This window comes from Nerophis lumbriciformis, linkage group LG15 (assembly GCF_033978685.3).
Source record: "Nerophis lumbriciformis linkage group LG15, RoL_Nlum_v2.1, whole genome shotgun sequence".
In the NCBI taxonomy this organism is placed as follows: domain Eukaryota; kingdom Metazoa; phylum Chordata; class Actinopteri; order Syngnathiformes; family Syngnathidae; genus Nerophis; species Nerophis lumbriciformis.
This window is the reverse complement of record NC_084562.2, coordinates 6,508,631-6,530,809: the sequence shown is the minus strand read 5'-3', so window position 1 is coordinate 6,530,809 and position 22,179 is coordinate 6,508,631. Positions and strand designations below refer to the sequence as shown.

Here is a 22,179-nt window from a genome sequence, read left to right as displayed (position 1 = left end):
GGCATTGCAGTAATCCACATCACCAAGTACAAATGCTCTGAGGTCATGCAGCTTCAAAAAAAGTGGTGTGGATGACGTGTAGCGCCCTACTCAGGCCCTCTTGGGTGCCTCTCCTGTGATAATTAGAAGTGGTGACGATGAAAAGAAGGGAAAGCTGTAAATTACAATGAACACAGACTAACCAGCTGTCATTGTTTGATTACAGACTGTGTCTGAAGATGGGGTACCGAAAAGTGGAAAATAACTCAGAGTAGGTTAATGAGTGTGGAAAGGGGACATGCATTCATCAACATCAAGGCTGTTACTATCAACGTGCTGGTTTGAACCGTGCATAGTAAAAGGAGGGGCTCATATGAGCTAAACTAATTATAACGCAAACTAATTTAACTTTTGACACTTTTGGATTCTTTTTCCCTCCTGGACTTGCTCTTTATCTTAACAATGGGTATGAAAAAGTGGATCTAAAATGGTAACTCAGTCAAATACTTTCTCCTTACTGACGGTAAAAAAATACAAATTAAATTTGCATTGTATACATTTTGGATTTTGTGCACTATAATCACTTACTGCCACAGCAATCCTCCCTAGGACATGCTCAGGGATTCTTTTGTACACATCAAGTGAACCACCTGCATTCAAAAGACAGTCATTATCATACACCATTTCATTCTATACAATGGAACAACAATGACACAAAGGCATGATGGCCTTAGTGAAAGTGAGTAATCACAGTCATACAAACAACACACTTGGAGATTTGAGCACTTGGACTAGACTTTTTGCAACATCATTTTACTGAGCGTGATGATCACACACAACTAATGTGGCTTTACAGGGGAACTGCCCTTTTTTGGGAATGATGCACTCATTCACAATCCCTATGTAAGACAACAAAACATATGTCTTTCTGTTTTTATGTATTCTAACTAGTAAAATACGGCAAGTATGAGGTGGCTAACAATGCAGCTAAATCGAGTACTCTATTGCGCCCATAAACATTAAAAAAACACCAACAATACTGCATTTACATCTCGTGACCTGAATATTAACTAGTATTTTGTTGTTATAAGCGCTAACGCAGAGGCACTATTTTAGCTGTGTTGTGATCACAGAGAGGTAACTAGCTTATGCAAATATTGCCATACTGAGCTGCTGTATTGCCTGACTTGGTGAAAGCTAGTTGTACATGAAAAATCATGCCTCTCATTTAGAAGAATGTTGCCATAAACTGAGAAGTTGGTCAACTTTGACATTTAACTTAGACCTGGAGATGGTAAGAAAAACACAAAAACATGCGTTTTTTTGTTTTTGTTTTTTTTTACCTGCGTGAGGGTTATGATTAATTCTTCATATAAACGGGAAGATATAAACATCCCATCAGTCGGCATCCCAGTGAGAGCCGACATTGTACAATAAGTGATTGTTTTACTATGTTCATAGTTTGTATTTCTTGTTTAGCACTTAGCAATAGTGCTACATGATGCTTAGTGTCTCACTAGAGCTGGATCTGTTTAGCACACAGCTTCTAAAATGTATTGCTCATCCTCCTTATATTCAGGTTAAAAAATCTGAGTTTCTGGGGCAACCTTTGTCCCAAAGTAGTCTTTGTTGTTCCTTATTAAGTGTGCCATGATTAGTAGTGGTAGCAGTTGTTGTTGTTGAAGTAGATAGCGAATGTTGTGATTTGTCTGTCAAATTAAAATGCTGCCGTATGCTTAAAATGACCCAAAAATTTAAAGGCCTACTGACCAAACTATCAGACCACGCAGTCTGATAGTTTATAAATCAATGATGAAATCTTAACATTGCAACACATGCCAATACGGCCGGGTTAGCTTACTAAAGTGCAATTTTAAATTTCGCGCCAAAATATCCTGCTGAAAACGTTTCGGTATGATGACGCCTGCGCGTGATGTCACGGATTGTAGAGGACATTTTGGGACAGCATGGTGGCCAGCTATTAAGTCGTCTGTTTTCATCGCAAAATTACACAGTATTCTGGACATCTGTGTTGGTGAATCTTTTGCAATTTGTTCAATGAACAATGGAGACAGCAAAGAAGAAAGCTGTAGGTGGGAAGCGGTGTATTGCGGACGGCTGCAGCAACACAAACACAGCCGGTGTTTCATTGTTTACATTCCCGAAAGATGACAGTCAAGCTTTACCATTGGCCTGTGGAGAACTGGGAAACAGAGACTCTTACCAGGAGGACTTTGAGTTGGATGCGCAGACGCGGTACCGTGAGTACGCATGCAGCTGCGGCTTCCAAACATTTGATCGCTTGCCCGTACGTGCGTGCCGCTATGTGCATTTCACGTACGTAACTTTGGGGAAATATATGTGCTGTATGAACTTTGGTGAGGTGAACGGTACTTTGGGCTGTGGGATTGAGTGTGTTGTGCAGGTGTTTGAGTTGTATTGGTGGGTTATATGGACGGGAGGGTGGAGGTGTTTGTTATGCAGGATTAATTTGTGGCATATTAAATATAAGCCTGGTTGTGTTGTGGCTAATAGAGTATATATATGTCTTGTGTTTATTTACTGTTTTAGTCATTCCCTGCTGAATATCAGGTCCCACCCGCCTCTCACAGCATCTTCCCTATCTGAATCGCTCCCACTGCCCTCTAGTCCTTCACTCTCACTTTCCTCATCCACGAATCTTTCATCCTCGCTCAAATTAATGGGGAAATCGTCGCTTTCTCGGTCCGAATCGCTCTCGCTGCTGGTGGCCATGATTGTAAACAATGTGCAGATGTGAGGAGCTCCACAACCGGTGACGTCACGCGCATATCGTCTGCTTCTTCCGGTACAGGCAAGGCTTTTTTATCAGCGACCAAAAGTTGCGAACTTTATCGTCGATGTTCTCTACTAAATCCTTTCAGCAAAAATATGGCAATATCGCGAAATGATCAAGTATGACACATAGAATGGACCTGCTATCCCCGTTTAAATAAGAAAATCGCATTTCAGTAGGCCTTTAAGTATTACATGTTTTTATGAATGTGCTTGTTACTACATTACATATATACATATGTGTATATTAAATGTTGATGCAGGGTTTTGGAATAGAGCAAATCCCATAGCCTCTGTTGTTAGCTGACTATTGCTATCGTTTATTTACGAGTTAGAATGCATTAAAAAAGAAAAGCATATGTGTGCTTGTCTCACATGAGGATTGTAAATGATAGGCAAAACTCCAAAAAAAAAAGTGTGTTTTTCCTTTAACAGTAAAAGCTTTTAAGTGACAAAAATCAGCAACAATAGAGGAATAATTACAGTAAATATGCCTAATGGGTAAAACAATTATATATATATATATATTTTGGAGATCTTATCAAAAATGTTAAATACAACCTTTACATTGATAGTGACAAATATATCAACTGGATTTTTGTAAGTGCTAAGCCGTTGACAGTTTGACCAAGGTGTGAAACAGGGGAATCAATGCATTAACACAGTTAACACACACAGTTACTAATGCAGACATTCACCTATCAAACCAGTGGAGAAACACGTTGTGCACACAGCCCCCCGATTCCACTCAAGTCAGGATTTATCACGCCCTTGTAGCTTTTAGCACATGGGCCCAGTAAGCAGCCCACAACACCATGAAATTCTTTTGATCAGCAGATGTGTAAATGGATACAGAGTCGAAACACAGAGGGCAGGTGCGAGGAAGAACAACGAAGAGAAACTCACCGTCCATATATTCTGTGCATATGGATATCCGGTTCTCCACAAAAAAAGCACTGAAGAAAGTGATGATGTAGGGTGAGTCACACTGCAAAAAGCATAAACGACAATTAATACCTACAGAACAAGATGGAAGGAATCTATCTAAGAGTGAGGATCTTCTTAATTTCTACATAGACATTTTAGGAAAATACAAAGTTAAACCAAATGGTTCAACTGTCCTATAATATGTGAACAAATATATCAGCTATTTGCAGTTCCTCATATAAAACAAGATAGGAAAGGTAAGTATCATATGTGGTTTGAGCTGATAAAATAATATATTCACAAAATAAAATGTTATGGTATGGAAAAAACCTGATGTGATTATCCATATTCTCCCCTCTGTCAATAACTTGTGTCTGAATAACAAATCAAAACATGTGGAACATTGGATGTCAAAAGTGTCCAACGAGTTTGACACACTTAAAAGGGTACAGACAGATCGATACTTTATTAGTCCTGTGAGAAATATTACAGAACATAAAGGAAGATGTGCCTTCAGGGGATGCCATTAAAGGTGCAGTTTGCAGCGGGTTCAAGTCTGACTTTTTTTTAAACCAGGCTGACATATTTTACCAAAAGTGATTTCAGGGAACATATTTAATAAATAAATGTCTATATTTATCACAATTGTAAAATTAACTTTGTAAAAACTGAATGAATTATGTGACTGGCGCTAATGACATCAATTACGGGTGTCTCGTGCAAATGTGCATGCTTGTCGCGCATGCACACGCATTAAGAGATCTTGGAGAATGAAAAATTAACAATCGATGCTATGGTTGCTTTGTTGCTGTTGAACCGATGAGAGAAACCATACGCGTTTCCAAACATTGCTTTTGTTGCATCACTATATCTTTAGGGCTACAACAATTAATCCATTATATCAAATAATTATATTTGGAAAAAAGTGTCCATTTATGTTTTGTTGCTTTGATTAATCATTGAAGAGCGTAACTAATATAAATATATAAAATCTGGACCGCATGAAATGCATGTAACTTTAAATTCGCGACAGAGCGCACATGAGAGCAGTGATGTGCGGCAAGTTTTTATTTTTATTTTTTATTAATGCACACATGTTAAAAGTGCAATTTTAATATTGATGGCCTGCATTTATTGGAAAAAAACAATTAAGGGTATGGCACTATTTTCTAAGGGTGCTAAAAAAAATTCACATTAGGGTTGTCCTGATACCCACATTTTGGTACTGGTACCAAAATGTATTTCGATACTTTTCTAAATAAACAGGGCCACAAAAAAACAGCATTATAGGCTTTATTTTAACAAAAAAATATTACAGTACAACTTGTATTTTAGTAGTTAGTAAGCAAACAAAGGCTCCTATTTTGTCTGTATGCAGTAACATATTGTGTCATTTCCTATTCTATTATTTTGTCAACATTTTGAGGGACAATCTGTAGAAAATCGATTAATATATTACTTATTATATATAATTTACTGTTAATATCTGGTTATTTTCTGTTTTAACATGTTCCATTTACACTTCTGTTAAAATGTAATACATTAAATACATATTCTTCTGTTGTTTGGATGCTTTACATTAGTTTTGGATGATACCACAAATTTAGGTATATACACTATATTGCCAAAAGTATTTGGCCACCTGCCTTGATTCACATATGAACTTGAAGTGCCACCCCATTCCTAACCCATAGGGTTCAATATGATGTCGATTCACCTTTTGCAGCTATTACAGCTTCAACTCTTCTGGGAAGGCTGTCCACAAGGTTGCGGAGTGTGTTTATTGGAATTTTCGACCATTCTTCCAAAAGCGCATTGGTGAGGTCGCACACTGATGTTGGTCGAGAAGGCCTGGCTCTCAGTCTCCGTTCTAATTCATATCAAAAGTGTTCTATCGGGTTCAGGTCAGGACTCTGTGCAGGCCAGTCAAGTTCATCCACACCAGACTCTGTCATCCATGTCTTTATGGACCTTGCTTTTTGCACTGGTGCACAGTCATGTTGGAAGAGGAAGGGGCCCGCTCCAAACTGTTTCCACAAGGTTGGGAGCATGGAATTGTCCAAAATGTTTTGGTATCCTGGAACATTCAAAGTTCCTTTCACTGGAACTAAGGGGCCAAGCCCAACTCCTGAAAAACCACTCCACACCATAATTCCTCCTCCACCAAATTTCACACTCGGCACAATGCAAATGTATCGTTCTCCTGGAAACCTCCAAACCCAGACTCATCCATCAGATTGCCAGATGGAAAGGCGTGATTCATCACTTCAGAGAACGCATCTCCACAGCTCTAGAGTCCAGTGGTGACGTGCTTTACACCACTGCATCCGACGCTTTGCATTGGACTTGGTGATGTAAGGCTTAGTTCCAGCTGTTTGGCCATTGAAACCCATTCCATGAAGCTCTCTGCGTACTGTACGTGGGCTGATTGGAAGGTCACATGAAGTTTGGAGCTCTGTAGCAACTGACTGGGCAGAAAGTGGTCGACCTCTTTGCACTATGCGCTTCAGCATCTGCTGACCCCTCTCTGTCAGTTTACGTGGCCTAAGTGCTTGATTTTATACACCTGTTGCCGGGCCAAGTCATTAGGACACCTGATTCTGATCATTTGGATGGGTGGCCAAATTCTTTTGGCAATATCATGTATCATACCAGGGTGTACCCCGCATTCTGCCCGATTGTAGAGATAAGCTCCAGCGCACCCTGCGACCCCGAAGGGAATAAGCGGTAGAAAATGGATGGATGGATATTTAAAGTCCTCATGTGTCCAGGTACGTGTTTCTTGAGTTTATAAACATAATATAAATGTAAAGAAAAGGAAAAAAGATTTTGTGACAGTAAAAATATTGATGTAATCATCGTAGTATCGACTGCATACGCTCTTGTACTTGGTATCATTACAGTGGATGTCAGGTGTAGATCCACCCATGGCATTTGTTTACATTGAGGAGAGCCAGCTTCTTCTTAGCGGTGAGCTATTGTATCCTACTACAGTGTGTAGTGAAGCATGTTTATCTATTTCTCGTCCTGCAGTGATGATACTTGTAAGAAACTTACTTTATTTGTCGCCATGGAGGCGAGGATTGGTGATTCAGCTTAAATACTGCCGACTGCGGAGGGTCGTTAGCTGCTAGCTACGCCATGTTTTAAAGCACCTCTCGCTGAGCGGCGTTTCAGTGTTGTAGTTGTACCTTTATTGTTAGTTTTTAAGCCTAAATGTATCCATTCTCCCTTTCTGTCAACACACCGTGTCTGCTTGTAAGTACTTTGTGCGTGTGACTTGCCAAACATACTCTTCTGCTCGTTAAACCAACAATCTCACAATGTGATGACGGCGCGCCGTCATGCCCGGAAAAAAAACAAGAAACTGGTATTTTTCAGAATCAATATAGTACCGTTTTTAGTTCATTGGTACCGCGGTTCTTTATGAGTACCGGTATACCGTACAACTCAAACTCACATCCAATTTGCGTTTTTTTTTTTTCCTGATTCTAAAATGATTCATAATTAATAAAAAAAAATAAAAAATATAAAAAAAAAAATATATATATATATATATATATATATGGATATATATAGAATACATTTTTGGAATTAAACATTAAACAACTATTATTGATATGTTTTTTTTTTTGTTTTTTTTTCATACTGTTGTAAGTATTGTATTCACAAGTCTTCTCAATTTCTATCCTGAGTATTGTAAAGCGGAGATTAGGTTGGAATTGGGGTTGCTCTATTTTCTTTTAATAGATCAAGTAAGATTCTGTGATTCTTGGAAATACATTTTTAAAATACAATACAACAATGCGCGTACAAATCATAGGTTTTGAAAAAGTTTTATTAGAATCTATATACCAAATAATTTATTACGAGAATCGTGTTGAATCGAATCGTTCCCCAAATAATCAGAATTTAATCGTGAGATGCCTAAAGATTTCCACCTCTACTATAGTCCCTAAAATACGCATTGAGGCTAGGAAGTGCGTTTATTCGATTCCTCGATTAATCGAACAAACTAATTGATAGATTACTCGATTACTAAAATAATTGATGGCTGCAGCTCTAGTGCGTGTGTATCAGTAGTGCATATCTTCTATGGTCAAACCAGGAAGAGGGCGGGAGCTCGCTCAAACAGAAGCGCCCTCTAGACAGTCCCCTCTCCGCTGAAAAACGGCACCCTTAAATCTTGCTTTGTACATTCTACATCTACGTACATTTTACATACAACTCATCAAATAAAAACTGACCTTGTAGAGAATTTCTAACTCTGACATGATCTGCTTCTGTAGCTCCACAGTAATGTCAAGAGGAATTACCTGTTAAAACAAATCAAAGCAGAAGACACCATCATTAGGAAACATTAAAATTAAGACAATGTAATATGTACAACAGTAAATGCAAATACCTGAGTTATATCATCAATATAGTGTAAATGTTTATAAATAAATACAGCATTACAATTGAGTACATACTAATGACTGCAGTTTTTTACCTTTGTTAAATCAAATGCCAGTCATCAGTTGAAAGGAAGCACCTGGTCCCACATGCTGCAGTTGATGAAGCAGGGGACCTTCTATCTTCCCAAGAACCAGCATCCTTTGCAGTGTAAATTTGATTTCCGTCTATTTCTTTTGTCAGACTCACAAAATTGGGGGTAAAAACAGCTCAGTTGTGTAAAACACAAGTATCACTGTAGAGGACGCAAGTTCTTAGGAGAATGTTTTCAGGTCGCTCTAATTTTGTTGTCGCACAGGTCTACCTAAAGTTATAGTGACTGTCTGATAGTTTTTCCAAAACATACATCATCATCATTAGGCTAAAAAATAGACTGACATTTGCATGAACTCATCAGGCCAATTTAACTGTAGAAGGAATATTTGTTATTGATCACCCTCAAGAACATTTTTCAATAGCATGAAAGATCAGTCATAGCAGATGTCTCACCTTGACAGCTAAAACCCTCTTGCCAAGTAGATGATATGCTCTAGATAGACAAAAAGAATACAACGTGAAACTGCATTCTTCTTCAAAAAGGGCTCTCAGTATATTTCTAAACCCAAAATGATAGGACAAAGCAGTGAAAGCCAAGTTTAACAATGCAAAACTTAAGGCAAAATGTGTAATTTAGTGTGAAAACATTTTTTTTCCCTGTAAAACTTGGTCATGGGTCAGTCGGCTGCAACCTACAGAAGGTCCCAAGTTTTGAGTTGCAAAAGAAGCAGCAAACAAACAGGCCCCATTGTGATCTATATGTCAAACTCCTTAATGGCAGACTGCAGCTTTAGTTACATTGCTTAGAGCTTACCGGTAGTTTACCAGTCACATTACCTCATGACCTCTCAGCGCACAATCTTTAATAATTAATATGCACTAACAGCTGCCCGGTGATGGGGATGACGTGGGTCCTGGCATCACATGGTTTGGTAGCCAGGTATCACGATCATACCTGGCTACACCACCTATCAATGAGTGTGAAACAGAATGTGCCTGGTGCAATGTGTGATTACACTTGACACAGACTGGAGTATCACATTGCCTCTTGGCGAGACACCTCGAAACTAAGGCAGCCCTTTAAACACCAACGCAAATGCAACATTAGTTATTAACCAACAGTGTTATGAATACATCTACGTGGGCTTATTTTACGTATACCTTTTTGTGTAATTGTAAACAAAAAAATTATATCACTTTGATTGTCTGACTGATTTCAATAGTGTTTATTGCTTCGTTTAATTCTTATGGTTATGTCATTTAAAGCAAAAGCATGCGTCAAATATGAAAATTATGTGTTTGAAGTCAACGATAAGATAAATAAACCTTGAATAGCCATAGCTTTAAATTTTAAACTATGACCTCTAACTTGACTTTTATACAATCATTATAATGGATAGTTATTTATTGTTTCCAGAAGAATAAATTCAATCTGTGTCATGTTCTCCCCGAAAGAGCACTTTTCACAAAAGACTCGTGGCCCTGTTTTCCTGTGGATGTCTCAGTATTCTTCTAAACTACAATCAATATCAGCTAAGCATGACTGCTGCCTCGTAATTAAACCGACGATGTTAATTGAGGCGAGATCGCAGGGGTAGAAATGTTAATGCTGAATGAGCAGGTTGTGGAAGCCTAAAAAGCTATCAAACAAACTACCTGGAGTCCTCCCATTATTCTAGCCTGAGTACCCAGCCTGTGGCGGAATGCACCAAAACAGAAGCTATGTGTGTATATTCTGTTACAGATCTGCTTAAAATGCCTTTTGAATATTGTTTGGTATAGCGAGTACTGTTGAGCGATTACACTTTTTATCAGATTAATAAAACTTTAGAATTTTGATTATTCACAGGTGCTACAAAACTGTTGCCTAACTTATCTGTGGTACTTTTGTTGACAACATTTCCACAGTTATACTCTGCCAGCGTTGTTTTTTGACCACTCCTTGTTGTCGAAGTTGGCGTTCTTGCTAGCGGCTGCCTAATTAAAGTGCTTTGCTTTTATATGCAATTTTAAAATTGCTGTACTTCAATGGTAAGATAATTTATCGCAGCAATATATTCAAATTACCTTTGTTTTATCTTACGTCTCATCGAGGTATACTTTGAAGTGAAATTTTCCACCGAACAGATAGTCATAGTCTCCTCACTCATCTTTGCACTGGCGTATGCATTGACCTGATCACTGATCATATAACAACCTATGTCACCTTTTAAGTAACCATTAGCACATGGACATGTGCTATCAAAATAAATTGTGTGATGAACCTTATATTGAATATTGTACATGAATAACGCGATCATTTTTGTGATTAATCACATGCATTAACATGTTAACAGCCCTAGTATACACATTAACTAACACAAGAAAGTACATCCCTTACATTTCATCAACTATTTTTCTTAAATCTTCACTAGAGATGGGTGCCAAAACTGTTTTATAATAGCACCAGTGCCGATGTAAATGACAGTAACCAGACCAAAAAAAGTAGCTATCGGTGCCTTTTTTCGGTGCAAAATAAATGAGTACTTGGCAGAGATATTGTGCAAGTAACGTCTTATAAGTAATGTAGTGTCTCGACAGAAGCACAGAGTCTGAAACTCTTTTTATACTTTATTTCCTACCTTAACACATCAACAACAACCCTCATAACACTGCAAGTGCTGCCGTGCTAGACAGAAACCAAAACAACCACACAGCACTTTCTCATTATGTACCAATGACAGTTATCGCGAGCAAGGTGCATTCAAAAATCCCTGAAATAGAGCATCAACTAACAACGCAAGCAAGTAATTTTTTTTAACATTCTCTATTTTCTGTATTGCTGCTGGTTAAGTTTGCTGCAACAATCATAATTCTTTGTTGTGGATTTTGTTTCTTATATTTTTTGCTTATTTATTTAATATTTAATTAAATAGTTTAAGTATTTAAATCACTCGTCTGTTCACACTGAATTTTACAAAATTCAATAAGAATAAAAAGGCATTGTTTTTTCTTTAACAAAAATGTGAATGTTCTTCATGTTTTAAGCACTGGTTTCTTGCATGGTTTAAAGCACCGGCACAGTTATAAAAGGTACCGATTCAGTACTAGTATCGATTAAAATGTAAACAATAACCATCCCTAATCTTCACAAAGGACAATACGAACTTAAAATAGTCAGCATACTGCTTTGGAATAAGTGTAGATTATAAAAAATAACAGCAGTTATTATAAGTTGTACAATGACTACTCTAAAGTATATCCAACTATCATGTCTATAGCACAGTTTTGAAAAAATAAAATAAAATGGTTTTTGAAATTAAAAGTGTTTTTTACTCACTTTTGTAAGATATTGCACACTTATTTTTCATGTTATTAGCTCCAGGTAGATTTAATATACATATTGCGACGGCTATAAAATAGTTTAGTTTTGAAAGTTGACTTACTTAAAAATACATTGTGACGACTATTGAGGTGTAAGGCACAATAGTACTATTTAATTGACATTGAATTAGTCACATTGCTTAGCATAAACATTGAACTATTGAACTTTAAAGTGAACTGTGTTTTTGAAGACACAATCAAGACATACAGTATGTCCATAATCTTAACATTAAGCTTGATGGAAAGTACTTAAAAAAATATGGTTATGAATATAAAGTACAAATTGCTATGTTTCAAACTGTTATAGGGGATGCTATAAAGATAAATATATGATGCGGCTTGGTTAAAGAAAACTGTCCTTGACCAGCTCAGGGCTGAACATTCTTATATGAATTACAGTGACGGACTCGTGACAGCGGGAGAGCTAGGGACAAGGTTACATAGCCACCCCCTGTCATTTCCCCCTTATCTGACCCCAGTAAATGTGCCCCATTGCCTAGATCTTATTTACACTCTAGCTCCTCTGTAATAAAAGCTCCATCATGCAGTATTCATAGGCCCTCTCGCTATCTCTCTCAAGTTGGGGCTATATGTTAGGATGTCTGGCCTTTTGGATCAGGGCTAATGCGCTACTTTTACACTGCCACATGGCTGGCGCGCCCCTCGTTCTCACAATGTGTCAGCGATAGCACAAAATTCGAAAAACAAACAGGGAGACTTTATAAAGAATATTACTATTAGCAAAAAACAACTGTACCTGTTACATTAAAGTATGTCATGTTTACAATTGCAGAATGCAACATGTCTGAAAGGAAAGAAGCAGAGTTTATTTATTCCCACTTCTCTGTGGCTCAGCGGTTACTGAAAGTGTGTTCACTTCTTATGTTTAAAATGTGCAGCATTATTTAGTTGCCATTTTCTAACAGAAAAAGAAAGGGTATTGAATTCTTAACAGTAAGGTTAATACACAGTTTGTATGGATAACTTGTTCAATGATAAAATGATAAGTTAACAAATAGAGTTAATATTACCGTATATTGAAACTAATTTACAGCCATTTATTTCAGAACCAGGGGTATCCATATCATAATAAAAACAACACAACAACCTCAACAACATTAAAACAAATAAAAGCGATACAAGCAGCAGAATCAAACAAAAATACTAAAATACTGACAGTAACATTTTATAATAATAAATAAGCGCAGGATATTAAATAATAATAAAAAAATTAAGAATAGAAAATAAGTCCAGTTAAAAAAAATATGAGACCTTATGAAATAATAATGCAAAATGATGAAGTCATGATAAATTGATCAGACATTGTGGTTTTCAGCATTCAGCTTCCTCCATGTACCTTGTAATCAATCACCATATTCTGGTACAGTTAATAAGGCAGTAACAATAGATTTTTAATAATGGGGAAAACATTATTATTGCATGTTTTGAGAACTACAGTATGCAAATTGGTGGAAGTTGTTCAGATTTGCAGGCAACAATAATTTTAAAGGACTTTACTTGCCACCTGAGGATTTAAAATCATGCTATTGTTAATACCAAGATGATGAAGTTATCTCATATTATGATGCAGTTTCTAATAACATTACTATGAAATATTGTACATTTATGATCAATAACAGTATTTTGGGGCATTGTTCATGAGGCGAGTTTCCTTTTGATGTTTGAGGCTACCGTATTTTTCGGACTATAAGGCACACTTAAAATCCTTTAATTTTCTCAAAACTTGACGGTGCGCCTTATAACCCGGTGCGCCTAATGTACGGAATCATTTTGGTTGTGCTTACCAACATCAAAGCTATTTTATTTGGTACATGGTGAAATGATAAGTGTGACCAGTAGATGGCAGTCACACATAAGAGATAGGTGTAGACTGCAATATGATGGCAGTCACACATAAGAGATACCTGTAGACTGCAATATGACTCAAGTAAACACCACCAACATTTTATATGTTCCATTGAAAATATAGAACATTACACAAGTCGCTCAAAAATCGATCAAAATGTTTTAGTACGACTTTGGTAAGCTATGAAGACCGCACCGCTTGAAGAATTGTACTGTGCTTCAACATACGAGTATTATTATGGTGTGTGTATATAAGGTAAGACATTATCTGGCGTCTTTTCTTACCTTCTGGTACCTGCTGATCTGTATTTGGGATCTCCATAAGTCCTGAAAATTTGTGCGAGTCCGCCTTTGTAGTCCGTTGCCGACGCCATTGTCGAAAAGCTTCTTCTTTTTCTCTATCTTCTTGTTATGGGACATTATCCTATGCTGTTGCCATGTCTAATTTAAAGTAGCGTAAAGTTCTTACTTATATCTGACAGAAAACTCGCCATGAAAGCGCTAAAACATACCGGTGTACTGAGTTTACATTATTCACCCAAGGAACTTTAGTTATTAGACAGTTCCGGTCAGACGGTTTTTCACGGGACACATTGTTATTGCACGCTACACCGGTACAACAAAGATGACGGAGAAAAGACGCTGCCGAAGGTGAGCCATGTAAATAAGACCACCCACAAAACGGCGCATACTGAAGCGACTGTCAGAAAGCGGCTTGAAGATGATCTGTAAACATAATCTATGCAACATTTTGACCAAAGAACCACCATTACATGTTATGTAGACCACAAGGAAGTGTTTTACATTTAGAAAAAAAAAAAAATTATATGACCCCTTTAATGCGCCCAATAATCCGGTGCGTCTTTTGTATGAAAATACACTTGACTGGACCCGCTCATCGGCAGTGCGCCTTATGGTCCGGAAAATATAGTAATCTAAATATAATTTCAGAGACAATCTAAAGTATTGACAAGGAATAGTTTTATTTTGTTTCGAACTTCCTGTGTGTCTTAACTTTCTATATTTTTAAAATAATTCATTATAATGTTTCGTATTATTTTGTGTATCATGCTGCTCTGCTTGAGTATCTCCTTAGTTCAATAAAGACTCTTTTTGACTGCACTTACCATGATGTCACTGCATCCTGGGGTCACGCCACATGCTCAAAGAGCGCATCGTTACACATTCAAATCATTAAGACACAAGGTAAACACAGATTAATCAAAGTGATTGGAGTCTCGACCATTAAATCTAATCCATGGAGTGACAAAACAAGTCAATATAGAAAATGGCTAAGAGGCTTGAAAAAGAGTGTCTGAATAGATGTCACAGCCATGCTAACATGATGGTTTTAATTGCACTCCTGGATTTTGAGAAACTAAAACAATGGTCTGTGTGTCCTTGTAATTGTATTTATAAGCCATAGAGTCAGTTAAATTGGCGGACAAGGTGGTACTCTGAGGGAGTGTGTAATAAAAAAAACAAAGGCAGACGCTGATGGATGACCAGGTCAGCATATAAGAGCTGAGGTGTTGGTAACATCCAATTGAGTCCAAATGGCTCTAGGTCATAAATGAACTAAAGGGTTGAAAGGTGGGAAGCATTTAGTGATGTTTTTACACGTGATGAGACCAGCATTGCTTTGTTACCAAGCAAGACAGAAATCCAGGGCCACAGCGGGAATTGAAAAATCCTAGTCTTAAAATATGGAACACAATGGTCCTTGTTCAGCCAGAGGACTGATGTAAGACACTGCACAGTAACAACGACATAACCTAGAAAGACATTTCAGACCGGTTTAAAGATTAGAGATGCAACAAAAGGATTTCAAAATGGGAAACTTGCATAAGACCAATGTGTCACAGGTGTAGATGTGGGATGGAGGCTTTTGATGCACACAAACTGTACATTGCTTCATGGTTATGCAGTTGTAATCAACCTGAAACCTCAAACCAATGTGTAATGATTTAAAATGACATATTTAGTCGCCTCTGTCTAGCAGTTTTTTTTAACAATTCAGAATACACAGAAAAGAGAAAGATGTGTGTTCTTATGACACATAAGAATTGTGGATGATGAGCAAAAAGTGCAGTTCCCCTTTATACCTGCAGACTTTTACTCTTACACTGTAAAAAAAATCCACACAATTTACGGTAAAATACCAGCAGCTGTGGTTGCCAGGAATTCACCCTAAAACACACAGTCACAATGTATAAGACATTACGGTATGTCGATGTTGAATCTGTTAATTTTCCAGTTGATAAGTGTTTTTGCTTACGATATATTACTATGAAATAAACTGATATATTGTTACGACTTGCCACAAAAAAAAAAAGAAAACATGTTGTTGGCCAAAAGTGAACTAGGGTAATGCTTTAACACAAACCCCTAAAACAATTAAGCAGAGGTGGGTAGTAACGCGCTACATTTACTCAGTTACATTTACTCAGTTACATTTACTTAAAAAACTTTTAGAAAAAATTGTACTTGTCAGAGTAGTTTTAATGTAACATACTTTTTACTTTTTCTTGAGTATTTTTGTGAAGAAGAAACGCTACTTTTACTCCGTTACATTGAGTTTCATTCCGATCGTTACCTTTATTTACATCATAATAATTGACAATCTATTGATAAAGACAAGCCTTCTCCCGGCAGGCACTGTCACGTGACTCTGTTTCGCCACTCCAACTTAAGCTTTTGTGACATTGGACTCCATTCCACCAATCAAATGAAGCCTCACGGTGGGGATCTATTCAAACCTGCAACCACTAAGACACAGCGTTTGGAGTTATCACCAGGAAACAAGACTATATTGTAGGGATGTAACGATAAACGGTAATAATGATGACGGCGACAAAACTCCCGAAGGTTAGTATTACCCAGAGGTGTGGACTCGAGTCACATGACTTGGACTCGAGTCAGACTCGAGTCATGAATTTGATGACTTTAGACTCGACTTGACAAAATGTAAAAAGACTTGCAACTCGACTTAGACTTTAACATCAATGACTTGTGACTTCACTTGGACTTGAGCCTTTTGAATTGACATGACTTGACATGACTTGCTACTTTCCCCAAAACCCAAAGATGAAAAAGTTATTCGGGAGCGCTCCGTATTTTTCATCGTGTACTTGTCTATCAGCGTTGCGTGTGTCAGCTGGTGTGGTCTCAGTACAACAGCCAATCAAATTAGATCTACTTTGTTTTCATCACACAGCATTCATCCAATCAAATTGCAGGACAACCAACGAAGAAGACATGTCCAAACCACACGCCAGTGAACAAAAAATGATACCTAAAATAATTTTGTTTGGGTATAAAAATTACGAGGTGGTCAACACAAAACGGTTTGCAGTATGCAACACATGCGGTTCGAAAATTACTGATGGAGAGGCAACAACTTCCAACTTCGTCCGGCATTTGAAGTTGCACAAAGAACGGTAAGTTTTGAATGTAAGATAACGTTTATTGGCTAAGTAACGTGACTTTTATTTGCTGTGTAGTTAAATCAGTGAGGCTGTAAACTCACTGCTAACGTTATAACGTTATTGCAAACACGGGAATCTGTTGCAGTTCACTACCTTATTCATACTTTTTGTTCAGTGATTTTTTTTAAGCAGGGTTACGTTAGTCAATATATCACACGTAACGTTAGACGGCGGTCAGCAGCACCGCGTATTTTAGCCACCTAAAAAAAGACAAAAATAGTAAAATAAAGGTCAGTTAAAATGTATACTATATTATGAATATGTGTACCGTTTTAGCTAGCTTTCTGACATACTGTTGGTTGTTTACCTCGGTACTGGTCCGTGGATCGATTGGTATCGGGCCGCACAAGAAATAATTTTTTTCTTTTCTTTTTTTAATTAAATCAACATAAAAAACACAAGATACATTTACAAGTAGTGCACCAACCCAAAACAACTCTCTCCCCCCTTTTGTTCAGGGCATTGAACATGAAGACTCTTCCTTCACTGTTCCGAGTGGCCATGAGAGTCTTGGCAGTGCCTGCCTCCAGTGCTCCAGTGGAGCGAGTTTTCAGCCATGGTGGCATCATACTACGCCCCCATCGTGCACAAATGACTGACAGACTCTTGGCTGATTTGGTCTTTTGCAAATGCAATGCAGCATAGGGCCCTGACATATAAAAAGTACAACTTTTTTGTTATGTTCACGTATATGTCATGTTTTTTCAATGTTAACACTTTTGTACAAATAAGTACATTTGCACTTTATTTTTCAATGTGTTTGTTCTGTAAAGGAATGAGTTAATGTTTAAAATGACTGGTTAATAGTGCTATTATAAAGTGCAATGTCAGCACAATTTTCTTTCCTGCAATTTAAAATGCACTTGTTTTAATAAATAAATACAGTGTTTGAAAAGCATACACAATCTGTGTTAATATATTAGTCTGTGGTTAAAAGGACTTGAAAGGACTCGAAACTCAAAATGCAGGACTTAGGACTTGACTTGAGACTTTCCAGTCTTGACTTTGGACTTGACTCGGGGCTTGCCTGTCTTGACTCGGGACTTGACTCGGACTTGAGGGCAAAGACTTGAGACTTACTTGTGACTTGCAAAACAATGACTTGGTCCCACCTCTGGTATTACCCTTTTTAAATTAAAATGACCTAACAAACTGAGATTGATAACTGCACTTTGATAAACTCACAGCGGACTAACTGGTGCTGACAGCTCGTTCGCTTATATGTTAACATGAAAACAAGATACATACTACGTCTTATACATTATACTATTATACATTATATTTTAGTCGACAACATTTACTGTAATTTTAGCCGACTAAGATGTTGAGGAATTTAATCGACTAAAACAAAACATTTTTACATGATCAAAATATGACTAAAACTAAGATACCTTTTCGTCAAAAAACTATGACAAACTAAAAAAAACTGCTGTCAAAATGAACACTGGCCGGTGGTATGATAGAATAGAAACCTACTTGTTGAGCACGTGTCAGAATGTTCCCAAAATAAGACAATTTAATCATGACACATGACACCAGCACATCCCGGCTGTTTGAAACAACTGGTATGCAGAAACCTAAAACAGGTAGCTAAAATATCTAAAAAAAATAAATATTGAAATATATATTTTTGTATGTCTCTGATGATTATAACCACAATTGTCATTCAAACGCATTAAAACATTACCAAAAAGACTAAATAGCAGTGAAAATGTGTAGTTACCTGTTAGATCCGGAGATCGAAACTTACTAGCGCTAGCTTATTAGCTTGTAGCATTCTCTTCTTTTACTGTATTTACATTTCCACATAGCTAAACAAGCTGAAATGACCACAATCAACCCCGAGTGTATGTGAGGCACACTGCATATGGCCAACAGTCACATTAGAGATAAAAGCATGGAAACTACAACTCCACATGCAGCTGTGAAAATAGAAGAAACTGAATTATTTGACAAATCAGATTAATTTAGTGCATAAAAATGTACTGACAGTAAAAAGTGACATGATATCAGAAAATACAGCACACATCTTTAATGATTACTTTAAAATTCGTAAAAAGAACATTTATATCATGTGCTGTCATCTGTGTCAATAGAAATGTTCACATTTCAGCTTACAAGAATTACACTTGTAACTAGAGAAAACATGTTGCAAAAGTTGTATATAAGTTTATGTTTTAGACAGGCACACTCACATCAACTACAATTGTAGTTCAAGAACCATTAACAAATAGATCCTAAATAAATCAGAAGTTACTCACAAGTTACTCAACACTTAAGTTGGGTTTTTTTCTGAATACTTATTTACTCTTACTCAAGTAATTGTTTTGATGACTACTTTTTACTTTTACTTGAGTCATATTATTCTTAAGTAACGGTACTCTTACTTTAGTACAATTTTTGGGTGCTCTAGACCCACCTCTGCAATTAAGGTATGCTGTAAATTTAAATTTACAATTGGCAAAATCTTTAATTTAGACAAAATAATAATACCATACATTTTAGAGTATGTGCTTGCTAAATTGCAACGTAAAGCAAATGCATTGTACAATAATTCAGTATTTCCATAGTAAAGTCATGTGTTTTTACGTATTACCGGTATAACTATAGTAATTTATATTATCTACTGTTTCTTTACTGCATTTACGACTGTGATAAACTATGATTTATTTTACAGTGTTTTACTGTTGCTATTTAACAATTGCTTGCCATAGTTTTTACGGTCACCTTTTACAGTGTATAATCAGATCATATTAATCATGTGTTTATATATAAGTAAGGCTGCGTTGACAAATGCGAAATAAAAATAAAAAAACACACTATCATTAGATGTGCCAGAAAAAATGTATTCACATCCAAATGGCTATACCTATTTATTACAATTCTAAATCGATTAATATTTTTCAAGAATCTATTTTTAAAAATAAGTTTTTTAGACCATATCCATGCTTACTTCCTGTGCATACAGTATAAATCATACATCAGCAGCAAAAAGGAACTTTTGTACAATGTAACCTGTTTTGAAAAAGATGTATTATAATTTATATACCAAATACTATATTATGAGAATCGTTTTGAATCAACAATCGTGTTGAATCAAGATTCTGGATCGAATTGTCAACCCAAGAATCGGAATGGAATTGAATTGTGAGTTGTTGTAAGATTCCCATCCCTATTAGTTATGTATAAAAGCAGATTAATTACACAATGTATTAATTATTCGTCATTCGTCAAAATTCAAAAGGGTGATTCATCTGACCTAAAAAGGTGATCATTATATATATATGTAGGTATTTTTTGACAGTATTGTAATAGTAGGTATTTTCTCCTATCTTAATTGGTTTTATTCAGATTCTTCGGACTAAATATCTTGTTTGTTTTGATTCTTTGTGTTTGTACTTTCAATGCATATAAAGCACATAGAAATAAGTGTATAAAATATGCTACAGTAGATTAATAAACTGCCTCGCTTCTTCTATTAAGTACTTTTAAGAAAATAATGCACAACAGCAAAACAAGGTAGAGTGCCATTTCTTTCCCTCTTCTCCTCCCAACCATAACATTTTCAGCGCCAAAACATATGGATTTTCTGCTGAGCTAAATTGACTGAGAAGTTGTAGGATTTGCAATATTGGCCTTCACACAAGCGTACTGTAACCATTTCTACCCTGAAACATCAGCATTCTGTTTGTCCTGCAACTATGAGAGATTGGACTTTAATGAAACAATCTAAAAGCGATAAAAGAGTCAAATGTATTTGGAATGAGACAAGAGAAAATAAATAGACGCTATTGTGGTTTGGCTCGGTTGGAAATCTACTGGGTTTGCCGTGGAGGCGAGAGAACATTTGGCCGAGTCAAGGTTAGCCTGAGCAGTAATCAATACTTCAATCTCAATAAAACAGCTCAATGTAGGTGGATTGATGGCAAGGAAGAAACAAGGAAGCATTGGGAAAGCGGGACAAGAGTGCCTACCTTGTCATAACTTTAGCTCCTCAGTAATACAGTATATTTGTCAGTGTCTAGCCAGTGCGGACGCACCTTCTCTATTGGGTATTGTTTAGTACTATAGACCAATTATGTCTAATGCTGTCATAGCTTAAAGCCTCAATTGGTTTAAGATATACATACGGTATATTAATAGACACAATGTATGTATTTATGCGTTTTCTACATGTACTTATTTTAGTATTTAATTGTAACCACATTTTTAATACCTGGATTGAAATATTTAGCAGTGAATGATCATGAAACCTTAATTATTTAAAATGATGGGACATATATGTTAAGTTTTAAAATACATGAGTGGTGGAGCATTTTGTAACTGACATTTAGAATTTAAGTATATTTTTATATAACAGTAAGTTAAAGATGCTCGTGGCCTTCATCGACAGGAAATTATTTTCATCCAAGTAAGGTTATAATAACAGTACCAGTCAAATAGAAAAAAGAAAATACTGTGTACTGCCAAAATCCTGTGACCTGCATCTAGTATCAGGCATGTGATTTGAACTTAATGAAAAAGACTGAAAATAAGCCAGGGGTCTGGGAGGCGCAGGTCCCCAACCAGGTCCAGGGTGGTGCCCTGGTGGGGACACACAGATGGTTCATCTAGTTATTTACATTATTTAATGTGTTCATTCACACATTACTTTTGGCATTTTTGCTTTGATGGTTCTGACATAAGCCTTCCTGGCAAATTTCTGAGCAGCTTGCATTTTCGTTTTTGTTTCTGCTTTAGTGGATTCTGCCTTGGATTTTATAGCCAATTTCTGTCTCTTCGACTCCCTATCCCCTTCTAACTTCTCCAAATGCAAAAATAAAAAGTACAAACAATGTTTTTTCTATTATCTCATTTCCTTTGTCTGAATAGCCATTTGTGATTTATAGCATGAAATAACAAATATATTGCAGTCATGTTGTTTATGGTTCAAAATTATTCAACTATTCAATGTCAAAATATAAGCAGTAGAAATATTGAACAAAATGTCAGCTACTGTCTTGTTCTAAAACACCAATGAAAATTAAATTTAGCATTTAAACAGGTTATACTGTAGCAAAAGTCATCACATGTCTGCCATAATCATGTGTGTTCTTAAATGTGTATTCCACATCTTCCATGTCGAGAGCAGTTTTGATTTGGGCTTACATGGTTAACAACTAAAATTAATGTGTTGGGCATTGTTTTATCCAGACGCATACATTTGTCAAAATGTGGCCAAGTAGACGCATTGTAGGTTTCCTGGATGTTG

At 36.6% G+C, this 22,179-nt stretch overlaps 1 protein-coding gene across 2 annotated transcripts in view; it reads right to left on the bottom strand.

Annotated features, from left to right (window-relative positions):
- LOC133615978 (dual specificity mitogen-activated protein kinase kinase 5-like) overlaps positions 1-22,179 on the bottom strand; it is a 120,630-nt gene that overhangs the window by 64,278 nt on the left and 34,173 nt on the right. For both annotated transcript variants that reach the window (XM_061974926.1, XM_072914776.1), the window contains 4 exons: positions 8,665-8,704; positions 7,968-8,036; positions 3,700-3,781; positions 568-629 (listed from right to left, as the gene is read on the bottom strand). In XM_061974926.1, the coding sequence (XP_061830910.1) occupies positions 568-629; positions 3,700-3,781; positions 7,968-8,036; positions 8,665-8,704 (253 nt within the window). The remainder of the gene's footprint in view (positions 1-567; positions 630-3,699; positions 3,782-7,967; positions 8,037-8,664; positions 8,705-22,179) is intronic.